At 32.5% G+C, this 22131-nt stretch overlaps 2 protein-coding genes across 2 annotated transcripts in view; both read left to right on the top strand.

Moving 5' to 3' along the window:
* The window catches only part of LOC135954398 (uncharacterized), a 21603-nt gene extending 6120 nt beyond the window's left edge, over positions 1-15483 (top strand). The window contains exon 2 of the mRNA XM_065504561.1: positions 15373-15483. Within this exon, the coding sequence (XP_065360633.1) occupies positions 15373-15380 (8 nt within the window). The 3' untranslated portion in view covers positions 15381-15483. The remainder of the gene's footprint in view (positions 1-15372) is intronic.
* On the top strand, positions 15427-22131 carry LOC135954397 (putative sodium-dependent multivitamin transporter). Its single transcript, XM_065504560.1, has 7 exons — positions 15427-16103; positions 16173-16321; positions 16394-16555; positions 20287-20402; positions 20462-20821; positions 20888-21349; positions 21419-22131. Exons 1-7 carry the CDS (start codon positions 15584-15586, stop codon positions 21702-21704), a joined length of 2055 nt encoding a protein of 684 aa, XP_065360632.1. The 5' UTR covers positions 15427-15583; the 3' UTR covers positions 21705-22131.

Here is a 22131-nt window from a genome sequence, read left to right as displayed (position 1 = left end):
CGACAAAAAAGCTCTTCAAGGAAAAGACCAAGCTCTCCTTTGAAAAAAACAAACAAAAGGCCCATTTTCCCAAAAAAAAAATTTTAATTTTTTTTCCAAAGACCCCCTCTAACTCAGAGAGTTCATGACCGATTTTATTCAATAATTGTGTGTAAACTTCTATCCAAATTTCATCCCGAACGGAAGACATCGATTCACCTAGCCCCCATACAAATGTATCTACGGAATACTGTTGAGCAGTCATAAATAACTATGTTGACTATGCGGCTCTAACGTGTCTTTAATAGACAGACAGACTTAAAAAGCTAGATGTCTTTTTTTAAGGAATCGACCTTGAAAGACGATTTTGCATGTCTGAAACGCTATAAAAGCAAATTATTTTTGCACCGAATCATTATTTGCGATGAATAATGGATCCATTACGAATACTCGAAGCATAAGAGATCATATGTGAATCCCGGCTATCCAGCCGTGTCCAAAGCCAAATATCCATGATGAACTGCTAAAATCTGGCCAAACCATCACAGGGAACCTGTAGGGAACGCAACTGATTTGTTTGAAGCGAGCATTGGCCGAAAATCACCCAGAATGAAACCGTAATATTACATCATGTCAACGCTCGATCACATGTTGCAATACCTGTTAAGAAAGAAGTGGTTAGGAAGTTTTTTTTCAACCGCTTTATATTCCAGACCATGGCCCGTCCTACCACTATTTTTTTGAGATACTCTTTACTCAGGGCTGCCAGATGAAGTTGGGAAAAAATCTTCAATATCCCGATAAAAAAGAAAAAAATCGTCATTTCGAATTTTAAAAATCGTCAAAAAAAAAATCGGAAAATTAAAAAAAGGTCAAGATTTCTAACAGGAATTTTAAATTTGTATTTAAAAAGTGAACGAATACATATGATCACTAATGATCACTATCATAGAGAATAGACATAGAGCGGAAACTCTCCTGTCAAAGACCTAACTCAGTTGTCAGAAACCTAAGTGCTGAGAATGTATTAGAAGAAAAATCTATGTGAAAACAAAAACAACACTCGTGTGTGTGATTATTTTGAGTAAATTTTTTGTTTGAGCTTTTTTCTAGTTTCCGCTCTATGTTTCTCTATGATCACTATATTCTAAATATTTGTTTTCAAAATAGAAAATTCAGTTTGATTGATTTAAAATCTAAAAAATTTAATTGACAAAATTCAAAATCTAAATATTGATTTGCATATTGCCAAAATATGAAAATTCTTTAACTATTTCATAAAAATGTTCATAATGCATAATCGTCAATTTCGAGAAAGAAATCGTAAAATTTGTAAATCCGAAAATCGTCAAAATGAATATAAATCGTAAAATCTTGCAGCTATGGCTTCACTATGGAACAGAGTATCCGAAATTGGCTTGATTTGTTCTTCGCCTCAAAAGATGATCAGTTCTTTTGGCGCGGAATCCATATGTTGCCTGATTCCATACTTTAATTAAATTTATATTGCACAAATGTTTCAGCTAAACATTTGAAAAAATCCCGAATTTTTAAGTTATCCATCCACATCTAATAAAGTTCGAGTGGCCGTGGTTGGATCGAGTGATTTCAGAAATGAGTGCTTTTGAAAAATGTATAAACGACCGATTTTGTAAATCGGGTAAATCGTGTGGATTCGATTTACGGAATACCCAAATATGTTTATTAGTTTAGAAAACGAAAAAGTTAATTGGATTTGGTTTGCAGTACATGAGATATATATGGGGCATTTCACGTCAAGTGAACCAACTTTTGAAATCGATGTCTTCCGATCGCGATGAAATTTGCACCAATGTTAGTTCTATTGGATAGTAATTCGGACACCATTTTTCAACAAGATCGGTCAAGAACTCTCTGAGTTATAGGAGGTCAAAATTTGACATTTTGGCCAAACAGGTGTTTTTTTATCCATATAACTTATTACCTATTGTTCTTAGCAAAATGTGTCCCAAATAGTTTAGATAGCTATTTATGCAATCTTTCGAAAAAAAAAATTAAAAAAATTTAATAAAATATTTTTGATTTTTTTTTTTAAATCAAAAATATTTTTGACTTTTTTTTCAAAATGGGCCTTTTTTTTTTTTTTTTTTTATTTTTTTAAGAAAGCTTAGGTCTTTTCCTAAGCGACCTATATGGTCGCTTAGTGGGACCGCTATTAATTTTCCACCCCCAAAATTTGTCTGAGTTTTGTATCTTGCGGCTTTTTTAGTCAATCCTAGAGGTAGTTTTCAGCGCACGTGATTTTCATTGTTAAAATATCAGGTGCCCCAGAAACAAATTTTTGGAATCAAGTGGAAATATTTTATGGCCCTTCTCCGAAGTATTTATTATTTTATGACAGTTTATTTATTATTTTATGACATTTGACTTACAGTTAAGACGTGTGTTATTTACATAAATACTTACAAAATTCAAAATGTCTACGACTTCTAAAAAGGCTAAGGTTGAAAATGAAATTTATTCGTCTATCCCTTTATATCGTCGTTAATCCCTTTAACAAAATGAAGCACAGATCATCAGATATGCGAAATATTTCCGACAGCTTATTAAAAAAATTCCCTACGCTGTCAAAACGATTGAAAATTTGTGGATCATGCAGGAAAGAGCTCGGAAAGTTGAACGAATTACCGAATTTGAATAGTAATGAGCCTTGCGTTGAAGTTATTCCAGATGAAGACAAAAGTAATTCCGAGAATGAAGACAGAACTGTTGATGATGATGGTTATTCTAACTTTTCAAATTCAACGAATGAGTGTCGAAACCAATACCATAAGGATGCAGTAGAAGTTCTTGAACAAATAAAAGAGAAATACAAAACGTTACAGAGTGAAGCTGAAAGAATTCAACTTCTCACGCTTGCTCCAAGAACATGGAGTTCTGCAAAAACAATGACTGAGTTTGGAACGTCTCAACGAAAAGCAAGAATTGCTAAACAATTGGTTGCTGAGCATGGGATTCTCACACTCCCAAACAAAAAGAAGGGAAAAACTTTGGAGTGCGATACTAAATCTCTAATAACTCAGTTTTATCAGCGAGATGATATGAGTCGCCTGATGCCAGGGATGAAAGACTGGATGTCTGTACGAATCGATGGCAAGAAAGTTCAAATGCAGAAGAGAAACAAATTTTGGGGGTGGAAAATTAATAGCGGTCGGCCTCATATTGCACCCCTCCAGTGGCTATTATCGGTCAGTTGTTGTGGTTTTTATTTTTAAGGTTTTAGAAACACTTACACACAAATATGAAAAAAATCAATTTAAAAACATTTGTCTTGAGTTACAAAACATTTATTTTGATAGATATCCCACTAAGCGACCAAAAAGGTTTTAAAGGAAAAGACCTAAGCTTTCTTTTGAGAAAAAAAAATTAATAAAAAAAGAGTCCATTTTGGAAAAAAAAGTCAAAAAGGTTTTTGATTTTTCAAAAAAAAGTAAAACATTGTATGTCTTGAGTTACAAAACATTTTTTTTATAGATATCCCACTCGTATCCCACTAAGCGACAAAAAGGGTGTTAAAGGAAAACACATAAGCTTTCTTCTGAGCAAAAAAAAAAAATAAAAAATGGGTCCATTTTTTTAAAAAAAGTCAACAAAGTTTTTGATTTTGCAAAAAAATTCAAAAATTTTAAATCTTGAGTTACAAAATATTTTTTTTGATAGATATCCCACTCGCATCCCACTAAGCGACCATATAGGTCGCTTAGGAAAAGACCTAAGCTTTCTTAAAAAAAATAAAAAAAAAAATAAAAAGGGCCCATTTTGAAAAAAAAGTCAAAAATATTTTTGATTTAAAAAAAAAAATCAAAAATATTTTATTAAATTTTTTTAATTTTTTTTTTCGAAAGATTGCATAAATAGCTATCTAAACTATTTGGGACACATTTTGCTAAGAACAATAGGTAATAAGTTATATGGATAAAAAAAACACCTGTTTGGCCAAAATGTCAAATTTTCTCCTATAACTCAGAGAGTTCTTGACCGATCTTGTTGAAAAATGGTGTCCGAATTACTATCCAATAGAACTTACATTGGTGCAAATTTCATCGCGATAGGAAGACATCGATTTCAAAAGTTGGTTCACTTGACGTGAAATGCCCCATATATATTTCAAATGAAAGGTATTTCAAAGACCTTTTTAATGAAGTATAATGCAACATAGAAATTTATGACGACAATATCCCGATTTCAGGAAAAATATTATATCGTTTTTTGAAGAGAATCTAAAAGATATTTAAAAAAGACCCATCTATAAGTAAATATCTAGATAGAGGCAGACTTTAATTTAACATATAACACGACTCATATGTGCTCGAAATGCCTAGATATTAACCAATTTTTCCCAAAAAAATCTCACTGTCCGACTTTCACATAAAATCGTGGTCGCAAAAAGAAACGGATTCCTTATTATTCTTTATATTTTTAACAAATACTGTTTTTTTATTAAACGAATAATCTACTTTTTATTATTAGACCATTTGTAATTATTATACCCTTCACCTTCGTGAGAAGGGAATATATAAGTTTGTCATTCCGTTTGTAATTTCTACATTTTTCATTTCCGACCCTATAAAGTATATACATATATTCTGGATCCTTATAGATAGCGGAGTCGATTAAGCCATGTCCATGTCTGGCTGTTTGTTGAAATCAATTTTCTGAAGACCCCAGATATCTTCGGGATCCAAATCTTCCATAATTCTGTCAGACATGCTTTCGAGAAGTGTCCTATTTAATTAAAATCAGCAAAATCGGTCTAAAAATGGCTGAGATATGAGGAGAAACCAGGACAACCTCGATTTTTGACCTATATCTGGATTACTAAGTCATTAATATAGACAATATGGATAACTAATGATAGATATTTCAAAACCTTTGCAACGACATATATAAGACCATAATAAGTTGGACATACAATGGGTCAAAATCGAAAAAAATATTTTTTTAACCCGAATTTTTTTTTCACCAAAAAAAATTTAAAAAACCAAAAATTTTTTTTTAAATTTAAAAAAAAAATAAAATTTTTACCCAAAAAAAATTTTAAAATTTGGTGAAGGCTATATAAGATTCGGCACAGCCGAATATAGATCTCTTACTTGTTTTTTTATTAACTTGATCTAATGGAATATTAAAGATTTTATTAATAGGTCTGAATGCATTCACTAACTGACAAACAATTATTAAAAAATATATATCTTATTCGATTAATTAGTAGCAATATTTTCGGTCGCCGTATTAAATTTCAGTTTATTTTATTTATTACTTAAAATAAGAAAAAAAAATCATTTAGACTGAATAAATTGATTAACAAAAGTTTGCTAAAAATATGCTAATTTATTGTTAAAATAGACAGGGCCATTATTTGGAATAATTTGATTTCTATGCCAATAAATAAATAATGAATGTGTGTTATAAATAGAGTGGAAGTGATTAGGACTCATTAAATATAATTAATCAGCCATATTCAAGAAAACATGCAAGGTGTTTGTGAGAGATTATTCACTAAATAATTTTATGTCTAGAATTTCTGGTCAAATATAAGGACAATTATTTAGCTTACTATTTGAATAAATAAATATTTGTATATCTATAATTGTTTGGATTGTCGAGTGTAACAAGAAATGAGTGACTAAAGGTTCCAAATTGGTTATAGTCAACGTGACTTATTGTCACAGAACTCTTTACTATGGGTCCAGTATTTGTTGTTCAAAATATTGTACAAGTTATACAGATTTCTGACATTTAAGAAATTAATTGTTCTTATAACCAAATACAAATTAGTCTTCGAAAATTTCATTGGAACTAGGAATTTCTATTTTATAAATTTATTAGTATAAGTATGTACGAATGAAAGAAATTTTCCTCTACATTGGTTTGTTATTAACAAAAAAAAAAAGCAAAATTTATTTAACGACAAAAAATATTCATACAAAACAATCAACAACAATATAAAATTAATCAATGTAAATTAAAATGCTTCTTCATATGTTCATAACAAACTGGCATCTGGAAGTATGTCGTTGACGATCCAACAAACAACCAACCAAGGGAGCCAGCTTATTTCTCAATATTACAATTATTTGTAATTTATTTGTTAGGCGAATTGAGAAAGACAGAATACAAAAGTTTGAGAAAAAAATGTAAGATATTGAGAGATCAAAACTCATCTTAAGACACCCTAATATCAGAATTTGTTCAATAAAAATGTTCAATCTTCTCCTATGACTTAAAAACATACTACATATTTATGTGGTTGCTCCACAAATCAGGGTTATTCCTGTTATCACTTTCATCATATTTTAATATTTTGGGATGTGTAATTATAACAATATTATGGATTTTGCTTGAAAATTCTGATCAAATATGATTGATCGTGTATTTATGAAAGTAGTGGTTAAGATCTTTTAAGTAAATCTCTGCAATGTTCGCTGTATTTTAAGTGTTATTTCGTTTTAAAAACGTTTCACACGTTTTATCCAATAAAGCAGAATATTAACACATTTTGTTTGTGAAACCACATTATTTATGTGTAAAGCCAGTCTCAATATCATATTTAAGAATAAAAGTATTAAAAAATAATTTTTTTTGTAGCTATTAAGTTAACTTCCGTTTTTTCTACTTATTAAGGTATAATTAAGAAATTATTGTTTGATTTGTGTTGGTTCCTAGCAAAATATGAATTTTAATTACAATGGAGACGACTTACTACAGACGTCAACTATACGATAATATATTTTCAATTCCAATTTCAAAATATTGTTACGTTTTTACCTTTTAAAAACGGTGATTTATTTTCTTTAAATAAACCGTATTCTTTTAATTGCAAATAAAAGCAGTTTAGTAGTTTAAAATATTATTTCGAGAGCTTTTAGCAGCTTTAACATTTAATGTTGCAAGCAGTCGTTACAGACCCTTAAATTCAAATTAATGGTGCAACTTCGTAACATTATTATAGTTTTATAACGATTCGTATTATTATTGTTTATTTAGAATTTATGCATCGTTACTTACTTTTAAAATAAGTATTTATCAAAATGATATTTCAAATACTTAAAATGTTGTAATTAATATTCAATATCGTAAACATCGAAAGCTACTTATTTTTCTATATACGGAAATGTCATTTAATTACGATAAAAAGAAGGAAACTAGCACATAACTAGGCTCCACATTGCCGGCCAGAAAGACCTACTATTTCAATACATTATTTCTTATATAACAATTCTCTAATCCGGTCAATACGATTTATCAACCAAACCATTCAGTGGTACGTATAAAAATACTCTAAAAACGTCAATATCTGTTTAGTCAAACCTCTCTTCCGTCATGATTAGGGTTTCCAGGGATTTTTTGTCGGGAATCCCGGGAATTAAAAACTGACGAAAATACATAGAAAACAAGTGGTGAAAAAATAGAGTTCTATTTTTTCAACAAAAAACATTGAAACGATTTTTACAGTTTTTTGCTTATATCTCGGCAATAATAGACCGTTTATTATTATTATTTATTTGGGGTTTTTCGTATGAAAATTTAAAAAGTGAATTCATTATTTATAGAATTTATTTCTTATTGAATCGTTCTAATTTCTTCTCAAATCCATTAAAAGTTAATCATTAAAAGTTTGAATAAATTCTATTATTAATTAACTTTAAAATTAATTCAGTTTAAACAAAGGCTTTGGGATGAATCTAAAAATTAAATATTAGGAATGGATTTATGGAATGAAAGGCTGATATTCTTTAATTACGGATTAAGATTTTAGTGAATTAAGCTCAAATTTTATTAATTAATTCGAAGTTTTGATATTTAATTATTATAACGCTAAGTTTTTATATGAAATTTGGCTATAATATTCCTAATTTACAGTATCATTATATATTTCGGGAATAGCCGGGTACCCGGGAATGTAGAAAAAAATTTCTCGATTCCCGGGAATCAAAGTCATGATAAAACCTGCAGAAATCATTATTTGGAAGATTTTCTAGCGGGCACACCGAATAGGCAGTGACCATTGCGTGTCGATCACTGAAACTGTTATTTAGTGTGACTAATCTACGATTGTATATCTGAGCCATATGGCCCTTACCGTCTTACAGATGGCACCAATCTTAGAGACACTCCTAGACCCATCGATTGTACGATGAAAGCTGTACAACAATCAATTGGTCATCTAAAGTGCCCTGGAGACGATCAAATAAACACATCAATCACATAGTTGTGTGCGTGCAGTCGTTCTTTTTCGGCTACACGTACGCGTTGTCGGCTACACGTACGCGTTGATGAAAATCAAAAAGATTTGATTTTTTATTTGACGACTCATTATTTGATCGTCTCTTGTTGTGATTGACAATCAAATTTCATTAGATTTGTGTTTACCGTTCACGGATGTAACAAAATATTCATATTATATGTTTTACGTCTCTGATTAACCAAAAAAACGTCAGTTTCTTCGAAATTTTTGGTAATAAAGGAAAAGTACATCCAAATACAAATGGTGATTGACGTATTTCTTTGTACGTCTCCTTTAAAGCTTCAAGCATACGACACTCACACATATGCACTGATTGACGGGTTTATTTGATCGTCTCCAGGGCACTTTAGATCAAGGCTCACCTTTTGGCCACTGAATCCGAAATACAGTGATTTTCGGCATTCTAGGATTGGATGTCGTGCAGACACCCATAATGCCTACTATTACTACTCTCAGCCAATTTAATCTCAAACAGTTCGCAGCTAATTTCAACGCTTAGATTTCAGCCCGAAAAACGCGACACTGATCTGGTTACCTAGAAAACACACGCGTTTCAATATGCTCAATATAGACGTCTCCCCAATACCAAACTAGCCATCAGTGAAGATCTCAAATGATCTCTTGCAGAAATTGTATCTCTCTAGGTCGTCCATCCGTGATCGAGACATTAAAGCTCCTGTTGACCGAAGATCTTCCGGTCCCAAATGCCAGTAGTATCGAGTCTCTTGGGAGAGTTAGTCCAACGTTCTTAGATACAACTGAACAAGAAGCCAAGAGGAGCTTAGATGGTGTTTCGAAGTCCGTAAGATCTTATCAAAGTATCTACGGTGGGTGTATTTGCCAAGAGCTAACCTAGTGAAATATACATTTGTGTAGGCTTAAACACAATGTCAAAATTTCACTTAGTATCCCTATTAGCCCGCAACGGACTTAGACACTCTCTGATTTCAGGATATTTTCAGAGATTTTGCGCTATCTGTTAATGAAATAATCAATCTTCTATTACCTAGAAAAAAGTACAGATTTTCAGTTTTCACTCTCTATAAAAGCAAAAATTGAGTGTTCTAACAAATGGGCAAACAAATATGGATAAACGTTAAATATAAAATAAAAAAAAAACCTAGAATATTGATCTAAATTTTGATATAATGCCGTAATTCAGCCATGGATTTCTCAATTCCTTTTGTATCCATGGTTTTTAAACCTTTTTTTAATTTTAATTGATCCACGTTATCCTTTTTATAAACCTTCCATTATATACGATTCAAACAAACCCATCACACCTTTTGTTGTTTTGACACCTGATTAAGACATTATGACAACTGTATCAACAGAAATATTGAGACTCACGTTGAATTTCTATGAAAATGTTAAACTAATAAATTTGTTCCTAAACAAATCGAAATATTGGCATAATTTTCAATAATCATTTATTAAGCCTTAACTTAACTTAGTAAAATTTTTACAACAGTTTTGCGTGATGGTAACAAACAATTTGTAATAATTTTCTTTTTGTTTAAAATGTAATATTAAGTAATTGTTGTGAACAAACACAAATCGAAGGTAACAAACATTCAGTTAGTGAACTACTGTGATCTTGAGCTTAAAGTGCCATCACGCGATTACCACTGTCTTTGGCATTCATACATCCAAACAATTCTTGTAGCAAGCAATTAAACGCAACTTGTGGCATGTCGCTCAAATTGTGTGAATGGCCCCTACATTTTTATGCAAATTTACAAGACTACTTTACTACTGACGACTACTTCAAGTCAGTTGTAAGTTGTAGAGCTGTATGGCAATTAAAAGGCGTTATGCATTTTAACAAAGCGAGAAGTGTGAAACCAATCAACCGCATTCAATCAGTTATTAAGTTGATAATGATGACTAGTATCTGTGTGTGTTATCGAGTATGTATCTAAGTATGTGAATCTAATCATCGCCAACACTCACATCATGATGACAATGATGATGATGTTGTTCGTTACATTTCTTTGCTTAAAATATTCAGCCCAAACGTTATTCTATGAGATACTTGTTTGTAGCTGTATATTTTTAATAAAATTTATTTGAGTTTTGTTTCTTTTTTTTATTATGCGAGAATACTTTTTGTTGTTGCTTGCTGTAAGACTTTGGTGTATGACTTGATGTATGAATTTGCTTTGGTGTATCTTTCCGCTTTTATACTGGCTCGTGCCAGTATGTCTGGCAGTTTCTGCTATAAACCAGATAAATTTGCTTTCTTGTAAATTTGTTATTGTTTTTTGCATTTTATTTCTTAGCAATGAATTCAATGGATACCAAAACACATAAAGAAGTCTGGCATACATATATTCAAATATTTATGTATATGTTTCTACATTTTTCAAAACTAACAAATACATATGCAGATATATGCCTTGGTAATAGAGTAGAGTTGAGCTTGTCTTATTGGCCATCTAAATCCTCGTTTTAACTTGTTTATTTGCAAACCATCAAGAACAATTTTAAATCCAAAGTCTGCGAAAAATATGCAAATAAATGTTTTTGTATAATTAAAACAAAAAGTTTTTATTCTACATCCAGTTGGAAACATTAAATATGCATTTTTGTTTTAAAAAAAAGTTCATTTGACATCATTTTGATAAAGTATTTGTCACGAGATTTAGAGAAATCTCTACGTTTTGAACGATTAAGATCTATCCAGTTCATACTTGATTGAATCAATTATTTAATGGATTTCAATGACTTCCTAAGTATAACAAAAAACGACATTCTGTATGAATAATCATCATCATTAATTATTTGTGGGGTTTTTGTCTAACATTTTTGTGAATTTGTATTGTATTTCGATAGCTTAGAGTGCAAATGTATTAAGTCTCCTTTCACAAATTTAACAGGAGACACCAAAGATGTTCTTAAAGTCCTTTGTTTTAAATATCATTTATAATGATAAATATGTAATCACTATTTATAGCACATTTTGTTATTAATTTATTTTTATTTCATTTAAAGTCTCTAATGTCAATTTTGATATCAGTAGTCGAGATGATAATAAATTTAAAAATTATACAATATTTCATTATACAAGTAAGAAAGCTATATTCGGCTTTGTCGAATCTTATATACCCTTCACCAAATTATACTTCAAAATAAAAATTTTAAATATTTTTAGGTAAACATAATTTATTTTTTTTCTCCAAAGTTGTTTTTTAATTTTCTGGAAAAAAAATTTCGAATTGTTTTTTTAAATAATAAATTTTTTTTTGGTTTTTTCAATTTTTTTTTTTAATATTTAGCGAAAAAAAAACTTTTGGTTAAAAAAAAAATTCGGGATGAAAAATATTTTTTCCTATTTTGACCCAGACTTAGTAATCCAGATATAGGTCAAAAATCGAGGTTGTCCTGGAAGAATTCCGGAGATATTAATGTATGAATCGTGTATGTAAGTTATTTGTGGGCTTCGGAAAGTTGATTTCAACAGACAGACAGACGGACATGGCTTAATGGACTCCGCTATCTATAAGGATCCAGAATATATATATTTTATAGGGTCGAAAAATTATATTGTGAAAATTACAAACGGAATGACAAACTAATATATACCCTTCTCACGATGGTGAAGGGTATACAAATTTATGATTTGCATTTTATGGTTAAAACTAAATGAATAAACTAATAGTTAAAACAAGCTTGGCGCTATAATATATTAAATAAAGCAGTTATTCTTAATTCCATTTGATTGAAATAATAATTTTGCTATTTTGACAAAAAAATATGGACTTAGCACTTTTGAATATCACAACGAGCAAAAAGCGAAATAATTATAAACTTTTTTTGAGCAAACAATGTATTTTTACTTATTCTAACATTTAGTACTAAAATATTAATTTTCATAAAAACTGAACTTAATATGTTTGCTCACTAAGCTAACGGACCTAACTGCACGGTGCTTCCAACACCGGATAATGACAATATGACTATCACAACTATTGTGTGACTTGCTAGGAACTGCACAGATCAATGCACAGTCGATGAAAGTGAAAGAGTACAGGAAATACATTTCCTGAGCACTGAAGCTACGTATACACGGTTGTCAGAAACATGCTCAGAAAATGGTTAACACAACCATGAGAACTTATGTGGAAACATATGGTTGTTAACCATTTATTGAAGATTTTCTGACAAATTTGTAAGAATATGACAACCATGTATTAGAGGCCTGACCAATTGCTATATTCTACTATTAATGGCCCTATTGAGTCAGCAACATCTCCTAGTAAGATACAATGGGTTGCCCGAAATTTGTCACTAGCACACATATCAGTCATTTAACCAACGATCTACCCGCTTCGGGTATTAAACCACAAGCACCACATGTTAACCGTAGTGACCTCACCATTCATCCAACAGCACAAGTCCTGGGGCTAAATGGATCACCCGTGGCACAAGATGAGACTCTAGTCAGTAGAGAATTTAAATTAATAAACTCTACACAGGAATGAGTTTCATATTTACCTTTGGACCATCAAACGAGCTCAAGACCAATTCAGGGGTACCACAAGACTCCGTTGTTTCTCCTACTCTATTTATTATCTTTATAAACGACCTTATACGTCAAACTTCCAACCCTATCTACTCTTTTACCACATTTGCCATTCATATCCATTCAATTAATATACCTGTTGAAGATTGGGGCAATGAGGCAAAATATGAATGATACGATTAACTCCATCCATCTGATCTCCTTACTATTTACACCACTTATATCCGACCTAAAATGTGTGGGCCGGTGCTTCGAAGTCTATTTTGGAGTTACTCGACCGCGTACAGCAGATGGCGAAGGTTATTATCGGTGACAGTAGGGTATCCTGGTCTATTGATCACTGGAACATCGTCGCAATGTGGGTTGTGTTTCACTGTTCTACCGATACTACAATAGTATGTGCTGTGCTGAAATTAGGGAACTGCTTCCCGAAACCCGAAGTTTTTTACGCAACACACGTTCTTCGGCAAGGGCTCACCAATTCGTTGTCGACTGTACAGTGGATCGCACAACACATTACATGGAAAATTCGTTCTTTAGCCGTACTGTCCGTATGTGGAATAAGCTTCCTCCTGAAGTCTTTTCTGTCACTTTCAATATAGGAAAATTCAAATCAAAGGTTCACAAACACTACTCCCTGTATCCTCCCTCCCATTACCTCTTTTCGTAGTTCCAACACAATGCTTTGCATGAGTAGAGGTCATTCCCTGAGTGCTGGGTACATTTTAAAATCTAGTTGGGATCGAGAAGATGAAAATAATACCATCACCCAGCCAATCCGAGTTTTCTACACGTCCACGTTACTAATCCCCAGTCAGCCAGGGCTGTGCAGTGGCGGAGGAGGTACCTCACCTTCACATCTTCTTCATCATGACAATCCCTTGAAGTTATCGCTTGAAATTCCGTAGTCGATCACGTTTAATGTTACGTGATCATAGACAATATGGCAGATGACAGGTGATCCAAAGCGACTATCACATCTTCTCAGAATCATATAAATAGTCTCATTTAAACACATTGTTTGAACGATGAAAGTGCTACACCAATCAAACAGTCAGCATCATTTTCTAAAAGTGACACTCTCCTTTCAGCCTGTGAATCCACAATGCAGTTTCAGAGTCACTTTCGTGTCCCAGCAAACTCAAAATGTAAAATTTATCGGCATTTTTCTCAGTGATGCCCTGCATTCTAGCATAAGAGACTTCAAGGTTGCCCAACTATCAGTGTAAATCCGAATTTTCTCTACGTATATTCGTCCAAATCTCAGCCAGTTCGCAGCGGCTGAGATCTTATCCGGTAGTCTAGCCTTTGAATTCGAGTCATCAAACAAGATCTCGAATAAGTTCTCTTGATGTCTCGGTACTCTGAAAAGTCCAAGCGTGAAATTTTGTAAACAATAACCAGCTGCTACGAACAAAATCAACTATTGTGAATGTAAAGTTCATCGTGATATTTCCGATAGCAATTTTCCCTTCGAGGGAAATAGATATTTCATGGGAACAAAATTTCACATGTTATTGCCGATAGGGGTGTATATATCCGAATATTCTCTCCATATATTCGGTAGAAATCTAAGCCATACACTCTCCCCCAAATTCGAGTCATCAGAGAGGATCTCTAATGAGCTTTATGATGCTCATTAGAGATCCTCTCTGATGCTCTCGGCATCTCGTTCAGAGATGAGCGGATATCGTATAGAGACGCTTAAGAAATTGCAAGGCTATCTGACTATCATTGTAAATCACAGCCCTTTTCTCGGCAGAAATCTCAACCTGCATAATAGCCTTCCTCATATTCGACATCGATTCAGTAGAGAAGATCTCATAAGGGTTCTCTGGGACGTATTGTACCTCTGACGTATTGTAACTCTGCCAAAGAAAGGTCTGGCTGAGCAATATTCACCAATAAGTAATAAATTTCTTAGGAAAATGATTGTATACTTATTCAAAAAAGAATTTGTGATCTAATAAGTAAATTAATAATTATTTGTAATAAAAAAACACATGTTTCCATCATTGTGAAATTTAAGAACGCAACAAATTTATTATTAATGAAATAATAACAAATTCTTAACAATAATTATTAGATCCTTAAAACACTAAATACATATAGCATGTCAAATAATTTTTTAACGATCTTGTTGTTTATTTACAGTTTAATCTAATTTTAATTAATTACATATCTTTTCATATAAATTTATGGCAAACATTTTCATTTATTTCGATATATTTGTAATATTGTTTATATGAACTCATTGCTAAACATTTTTCTCAATGGCAATTAATTAATTGAAGATAATTGACTTACATAAACAAACAAAAACTAAGGAAATAATATTGAACTTGAGCATTTCATTGGTTTTGTGGTCTCTATAAAATATTGTATTTAAAGTAAAGAAAAAAATATTATGAATACCCATAGTTTTAATTAATTAATGAGACACCAATTAAAAAATAAAATATAAAAACATTTTAAGAGATAATACTTTAAACAATAATAATTGTGTTCTTAATTTTTAAGGAAAACAAAAACAATTAATTTATTGAAAGTAATAAACAAAAAAATTTATTTTTCTTTGCAGCTTGTTGAACTTGTCGGTTTAACTTTGGAACTTTTCTACGCATCATAAAGCTTTAACGGAAATGTAAATAACTCGCCCCTTTATTTTAAATTGTTTGAAAAGGGTTAAAAATACAAATAATACAAATAACTAACAAGGATTTTAAAACTTTAGGGTTTTAAAAGGAAAACTTAAAGATTAATTTCAACATTTTATAAACAAAACCCAAAAAATGTCTGCAGTCATGGTTGCCATATTGAAATTATTATTTTTATGCGCTTTGGCTCATAGTGTTAGCTGTTTGGCTCTACCGGCCACCACTGTACCCAAAACCTATGAAACAACCACCGATCCTCCTCACCATATCCCAGAATATTTAATTGTACGCGGTGAAGATGGTTCCCAAGAAAGTACCGAGTACAAAATGGCCGGCTCGTTGTTGTTGAAATCATTTCAGGCTCCAACAGTGACCGATCAATCATTGGAGGAATGTAGTAATCCCTCGCACAAGGCAGTATTTTCTCCTTATGATTATACTGTATTGCTAACTATGTTGGTGATATCTTTGGGTATTGGCATATTCTATGGTTTTTGCAAGAAGTCGGGCAGTTCTTCGAATGAGTTTTTACTCGGTTCGGAAATGAGCATATTCCCGGTGACCCTAAGTTTGACTACTAGTTTTATAACGGCCATTGAATTGCTGGGCAATCCTTCGGAAATGTACTTCCAGGGCACACAGTTTGTTTTGATAGGTAAGGTTATACATAAAATATTTTAAAACTTATTAATTCAAATAATTTAATCTTGTTTTCATGATTCAGTTATTCCCATGGTCTTTGTCATCCCTGTGGCCGTAAAAATATTTTATCCGATTTATTTTAAAATGGAATTGACCAGTTGTTATGAATATTTGGGTATACGTTTTGGCAAGGAAATTCGTGTACTTGGTGCAGTTTTATATGTAATACAGGTAGGATTTTATTGTTAATTTATAATTTCCTAGAAATTATTTAATAATCCCTTTCAAATTTTTGTATTTTAGATGTGTTTCTACACCGCTGTGGCTGTTTTAGCACCCGCTATAGCTCTCTCGAAAGCTACGGGTTTGAATACAAAGATAGCTGTGATTTTAATTTATGTTGTGTGTGTCTTCTATTCATCTCAAGGAGGCATGAAGGCTGTTGTTATAGCCGATACTTTTCAGGTGAGAAATGTTTTACCAACAAAGATATAGATTCTTAAAATATCGAGATTTTTGTTAAACTTTCAAGTTAAGAGCAGACATATTTGTAACAACTATGTTGATGAAAATCTACTCAGATTGAACTTAGTTTATGTTTGTTTTTTCTTTGGAACGATACCAAGTGGTTTAGAAAGTATTTACTTTGGAACTTTATAAGGGTTTCTAATTTACAGTCAGTGCTGAGGTGTTTCTGATTTGTATTTATTATTATTAGTGAGACTTTACGCACTGCGAGTAGGGTTCCTACGCGGGAAAAATTTCCCGGGAATATTTTTTTGTTAATTTTCGGGAAATGTTTGTCGGGAATTTCTTCATAAGTTTTCTTCTAAAAGTTACTATATTCAGATACGTTTCGATGACCAAATTTGTTGCTAATTGAATTATTCTATTATATCCATTGATTTTTTCGGTTCTAACAACAGATAGTCACTTGGCAAAAAAGTTTTACTATTGAAATAACCCAATTTTTTTCACTCAACTCAAGCCACAGCAGAAAAATTTGGTTATTAAGAATGAATCTAATTTAAAGTTTATGCTCATAAAGGAATTATTAAGATGCCTAACATTACAACTTTTAGGGATATTCAATGAATATGATTCATAATTAGTAAATAATAACAATAATAGTGGTTCAAAATTTGTTTATCTACAATCATATATGAAAAATGTCTCTAACTACGCGTGTTTTATAGATTTAACATAGTCGAAATTCTTAAGTTTTTTAATTAAACAAATAATTTATTGATTTCATACTGATTAAAACTACGACTGTGAAAATACTGATAAAATTCCACTTTTCAATTAGAAGCCCTTATAAAGGCTGGACCAACATTGTACAATCAAATATAGTTATTTCATACTTCTTTTAAAACCCTGGTACAATTATAAGTCAATTTATTCGAAAAAAATTTCTCGTTTTTGGTTTAATTTAGTGTTAAAAAATTCCCGGGAATGAAACGATTTTTTAATTTCCTCCCGGGAAAGAAAAATTAGGAACCCTAACTGCGAGCCATAGAATCTTTTGTGCAGTCTTAGATTTTTCATCCCAACAGATTTAGGCTACATATGAAGCCAATTATTCTATTTGGGGCCATAAAAACCCTTTTAAGCCATTTAGATCTGCATTTGGCAGTCGCATAGAACATGTTCAGAGGCATGAAGTTCACAAAACCTGCATTGTTCATTCTCAACATTACCTAAAATCAATTGGTGATACTTTAAACCACTGTCTCCGGTGAATAATCCAGTAATTTTTCTCAAGTCACCCTTTTCGAATGAAAGCAACGAATGGGATCTATGTCTGGATAGGGTAATGAATCGTATTGTCGTGGTAAATTATCCCAAAAATCGGGCAAATTCCTATTCAGCCCAAGAACTACATTCCAAGTGTATCCACACGGGATGCCAAACACCGGATCAGGACCTATAAATGAGCGTCGGGCGTATCTGTTAGCAAGACAATCATGTGGCCATGACATAATAAATATCTTAATATTCTTCTTAAACATTCATTGGAGCATATAAGGATGTCGTAAATCTCCGCCTTAAATATTGTTGGAAATGTACCCATTGGTATGTATATGTAGCCTTTGAAAATTGGGACCATAAATACCAGCCCCAGTGTCACTATTAGTCTGTTAGGAACCACCATCGGCATTATCCTGCCACCATGTCTGATTTAACCACTCGTTCCTTTGAGGTATAAGGACCTTAAACTTTCTAAGTAACACCAAAGTTGGTGACTTCCAAAATGTATCAATACAAAGTTTGTATGCAGTTCTCCTACGGTATTTTAATTATGTACATATTTAAACTTCCTAAACAATGCAACTATGTACTTTGTTTACATTTATGATATGAAATGAACATAATGCAAATTATAATTTTTTTCACTGAAAAATATATAAAAGTATTTATTTGGTGCTTATATTAAGTTTTTTATCCAAAAAAAAAAATAATATTACTTCCATTTGTGAGTCGGCAATTCTATATATCTTTTCTTTTTTTATTTGTGTGCGTAAGTAAAAAATTATCAAAGAAAGCATCAACTATAAAACCGATGCATGATTGCTTTTTTACTGCATTCACGTTTGGTAAATGGTACACGACTTGTCTTGTCTGGTTTAATGGCTTATATTCAGACCAGTCTTTCCTCCCAGTAACAGAAATTACTAAGTCGTAGGTGTAACCATATGTACGTAATCCTAAGTTGTTAAGTTCTTCCAGTAGTTCACCGATAACTAGAGTCCCCTAGTTGTTCTGATGGTTTTCGATGATCCTCCTAAGTCCAACATAACAACCCTAGATGGCAGCATTTCTAAAATTAATCTGCTTATAATGTACGGAACCCCTTTCCTATGCAGTGCTAGATCAATAGCACCGTATGATGAATTATCGAAGACCCCGTGAATGTCAATAAACGCACTAGCGATATGTAATTGGCACCTATGGTCTTCTCGATTAATGTCATCACATGATGAATAGCAGCCACCGTAGATTTGGCATGTTGATAAGCAAACTGGAAGCGGTGTATTGGATTCATCAAAAGATTGGTATCCTTTATGTAACTATCGGTCTGTACGACTTTGGCAGTTGTTCAGATTTGCCCCCAGCCTTAGGTATAAGGAACACTTTAACCTCACGCCAAGTCATTGGCACATGACTAGCCAGTAGACTTGATTTGAAGATTCTAGATAGTTTGTAGAAAGCTTAGAAAAAAATCAGAGTGGGAACGTGTTCCTTGATCCACTGTGCTGAATAGTTTCCCTTACAGTTAAAAATGAGCCAGCCATGTTTAAAAGTACAGCCTGCAAATTGTGGTTTTATAGAGCCCTTTTTCAACTTAGCAATTTTGTCCATGACTTCTGCTAGTATAAGTTTTAATCGTATCTGTGCTTTAGATAGAATGTATACCATCTGCACTCTTTTAGGGGGATTCGGTTTCTCAGGAGTTGATCCGTCTGACCTACCTCTCTTCCTGGAGATTTGAAGGTCACGCAGTTCGCTCCAAAATTCCTTCATCAGCATTAGGCACATTATTTTTGTTTCCTCGATGTCCATGCCTTGCAAATAATTTTGGTCTATTGTTCTTTTTGTCTGTTGTGCCGAAGCAACGGTATTGGCGGATGTATTAAGCGTTGGATCCAGTAAAGCATCTTCATCATACGTTGGGATAGATAAACAGTTGATTCGGGACAAGAGTCCCCCAACACCCAGATATCATCCATTTCTTCTGTAAGAGAGTTAGGATCATGAGAAGAATACAGAACATAAAACAACAGATGGGCAAAAATACAAACAACTTTAGGAGACACATTAACGTAGTGTACTTCATTCCATGGACACGGTCGGAATACATCTGGAATTACGGTCAAATTATGTTCCGGTTAGAAATGTAAGACTTATTAATCTGGAATTACGGGGAAATTATGTTCCGGTTAGAAATGTAAGACTTATTTCTAAACTATTTCGATTCTGCAATACTGTAGCATTTTGAAGTGTTGAAATATAAATCAACCCCTATCCCAAGGGAACCAGACACTTGACTAGTTCTGTGTCAGTTCCCTTCTCTTTATACTATTGATAGAAATGTAGGAGAATCAGTATCCATTTCACAAATGGCAATTTATACGAATAGCTCTTGAACTGAAAATATATGAACTTCTCATAAACCTTAATCTTTTTCATTCCAGGCTGTTGTTTTGGCCATCTCCTTGGTGTTGGTGGTTGGTTTGGGCTGTTACTACAGTGGATCACCAGTAGAAGTGTTTAAAACTGCTGCTGAGAGAGATCGTTTGGAATTTTTCAAGTAAGTTTTATTGAAATTCATTCACAATACCTATAATAATTATTGCTCTAAACTTGCAGTTTCAATTTTGATCCCACCACACGTCACACAGTGTGGTCAGTGGTTATAGGTGGCTTTTTCTATTGGACCTCCCTGTTCTGTACCAATCAGGCTTCGGTGCAGAAATGTATGTCTTTAAAATCTTTAAAGTTGGCTAAAATAGCTTTAGGATTTGCCATAATGGGTTTGGTGGTTGTTTTCCTGCTTAATTTCTACACCGGTTTGATGGTGTTCAATCATTATGCCGACTGTGATCCTTTAACGGCGGGACGTATTACAGCCAGCGATCAGTTGTTGCCATTTTATATAATAAATACTTATGAACATATTTATACAGTTGCTGGCATATTTGTGGCTGGTATATTTGCAGCCAGTTTGGGGTAAGTTGTTTTAAAAACATTTTAAGAACTTTTAGATATTAATTTTGTTTCATTTATTTTTTTTAGAACTGTGGCCTCTGCTTTGAATTCCCTTTCAGCCGTTACTTGTGAGGATTTATTGGTGAATGGCATGAATATAAAAATTTCGGCCGATAAAGGTGCTCTTTATGCCAAATGGATGTCATTGGGTTTTGGTATTTTCTCATTCGGTCTGGTCTTTATTGTGGAACGCTTGGGCGGTGTCTTACAGGCCACTCTCACCTTAAACGGTTTAATTGGTGGAGTCACATTAGGCCTGTTTGTTTTGGGTATTGCTTTTAAAAATGCCAATACCAAAGGAGCCTTTTATGGTGGCATTATTTCTTTAATAATAGTCATCTTTATTGGTGTCGTCGCTCAAATAGCAAATGTTGAACCAGTATCTTTACCAGTATCCGTGGAAAATTGTGATTGTTTGGTGAACGCCACCCAAACATTGGGTGCTGTTTTCATGGAAACTATAGTGGAGGAGGAAGTATCGGGATTTACGTAAGTTTTTTTTATATATTTTTTGTTATAATATTGGGATTTAACAATAATTTCTCAAATCTATTACAGTTCCTGGCCCATTTTCAAACTAAGCTACATGTGGTATTCCATGATCGGTTGTTTGCTCACCATGTTTTTGGGTCTAATCATATCGGCCATAATTAATACCCTACAAAGACGTCGAGTTTTCAAAATAACCTCTGTTCAAAATTCCAACAACATGAACATGAATAGCGAATCGAATATGAAACCTAATAATAAGATTACCACGACAGCTGCCGCCATTACAGTTGATGCTAAACCCTCGGAAGAAGGTTGTCATGTCAATCATGCCATACGTTTAGATGATGAATAAAACAATCATTAACGATGATGCCAAATAATTCACTTCTAAACTTTGTATTATCAATTTATATACTGAACTTTAACATATTCCTTTGATATTTATTTCCCTTTTTTACATTACATATGTATGTGTACAAATTACCTCTTAGTATTTAGTTATTCCACATAAAACCACTTAGTTACTAGCTCAAAATTGTTTTTTTTTTTAGTGAGTTCCATGCTCACCCCAGTGATACACCAAAACTTAACTTAATTTTAAGTCTACTAAAGCACCAGTATTTAATTTTATAAATATATAAACTATAATAGAATAATTTTTTTGTTTGTTAAAATTTCTTTACGATTTTGTAAATGAAAAAATATAAAATAAAAATATTTAAAAATATATATTAAATGCATGCAAATATATAACGAAATAAAACTATTTACTGCAATGA

This window comes from Calliphora vicina, chromosome 3, assembly GCF_958450345.1.
Source record: "Calliphora vicina chromosome 3, idCalVici1.1, whole genome shotgun sequence".
Taxonomy (NCBI): domain Eukaryota; kingdom Metazoa; phylum Arthropoda; class Insecta; order Diptera; family Calliphoridae; genus Calliphora; species Calliphora vicina.
Note: the sequence above shows the minus strand (reverse complement) of the source record. Positions and strands in the feature narration are given on the sequence as shown.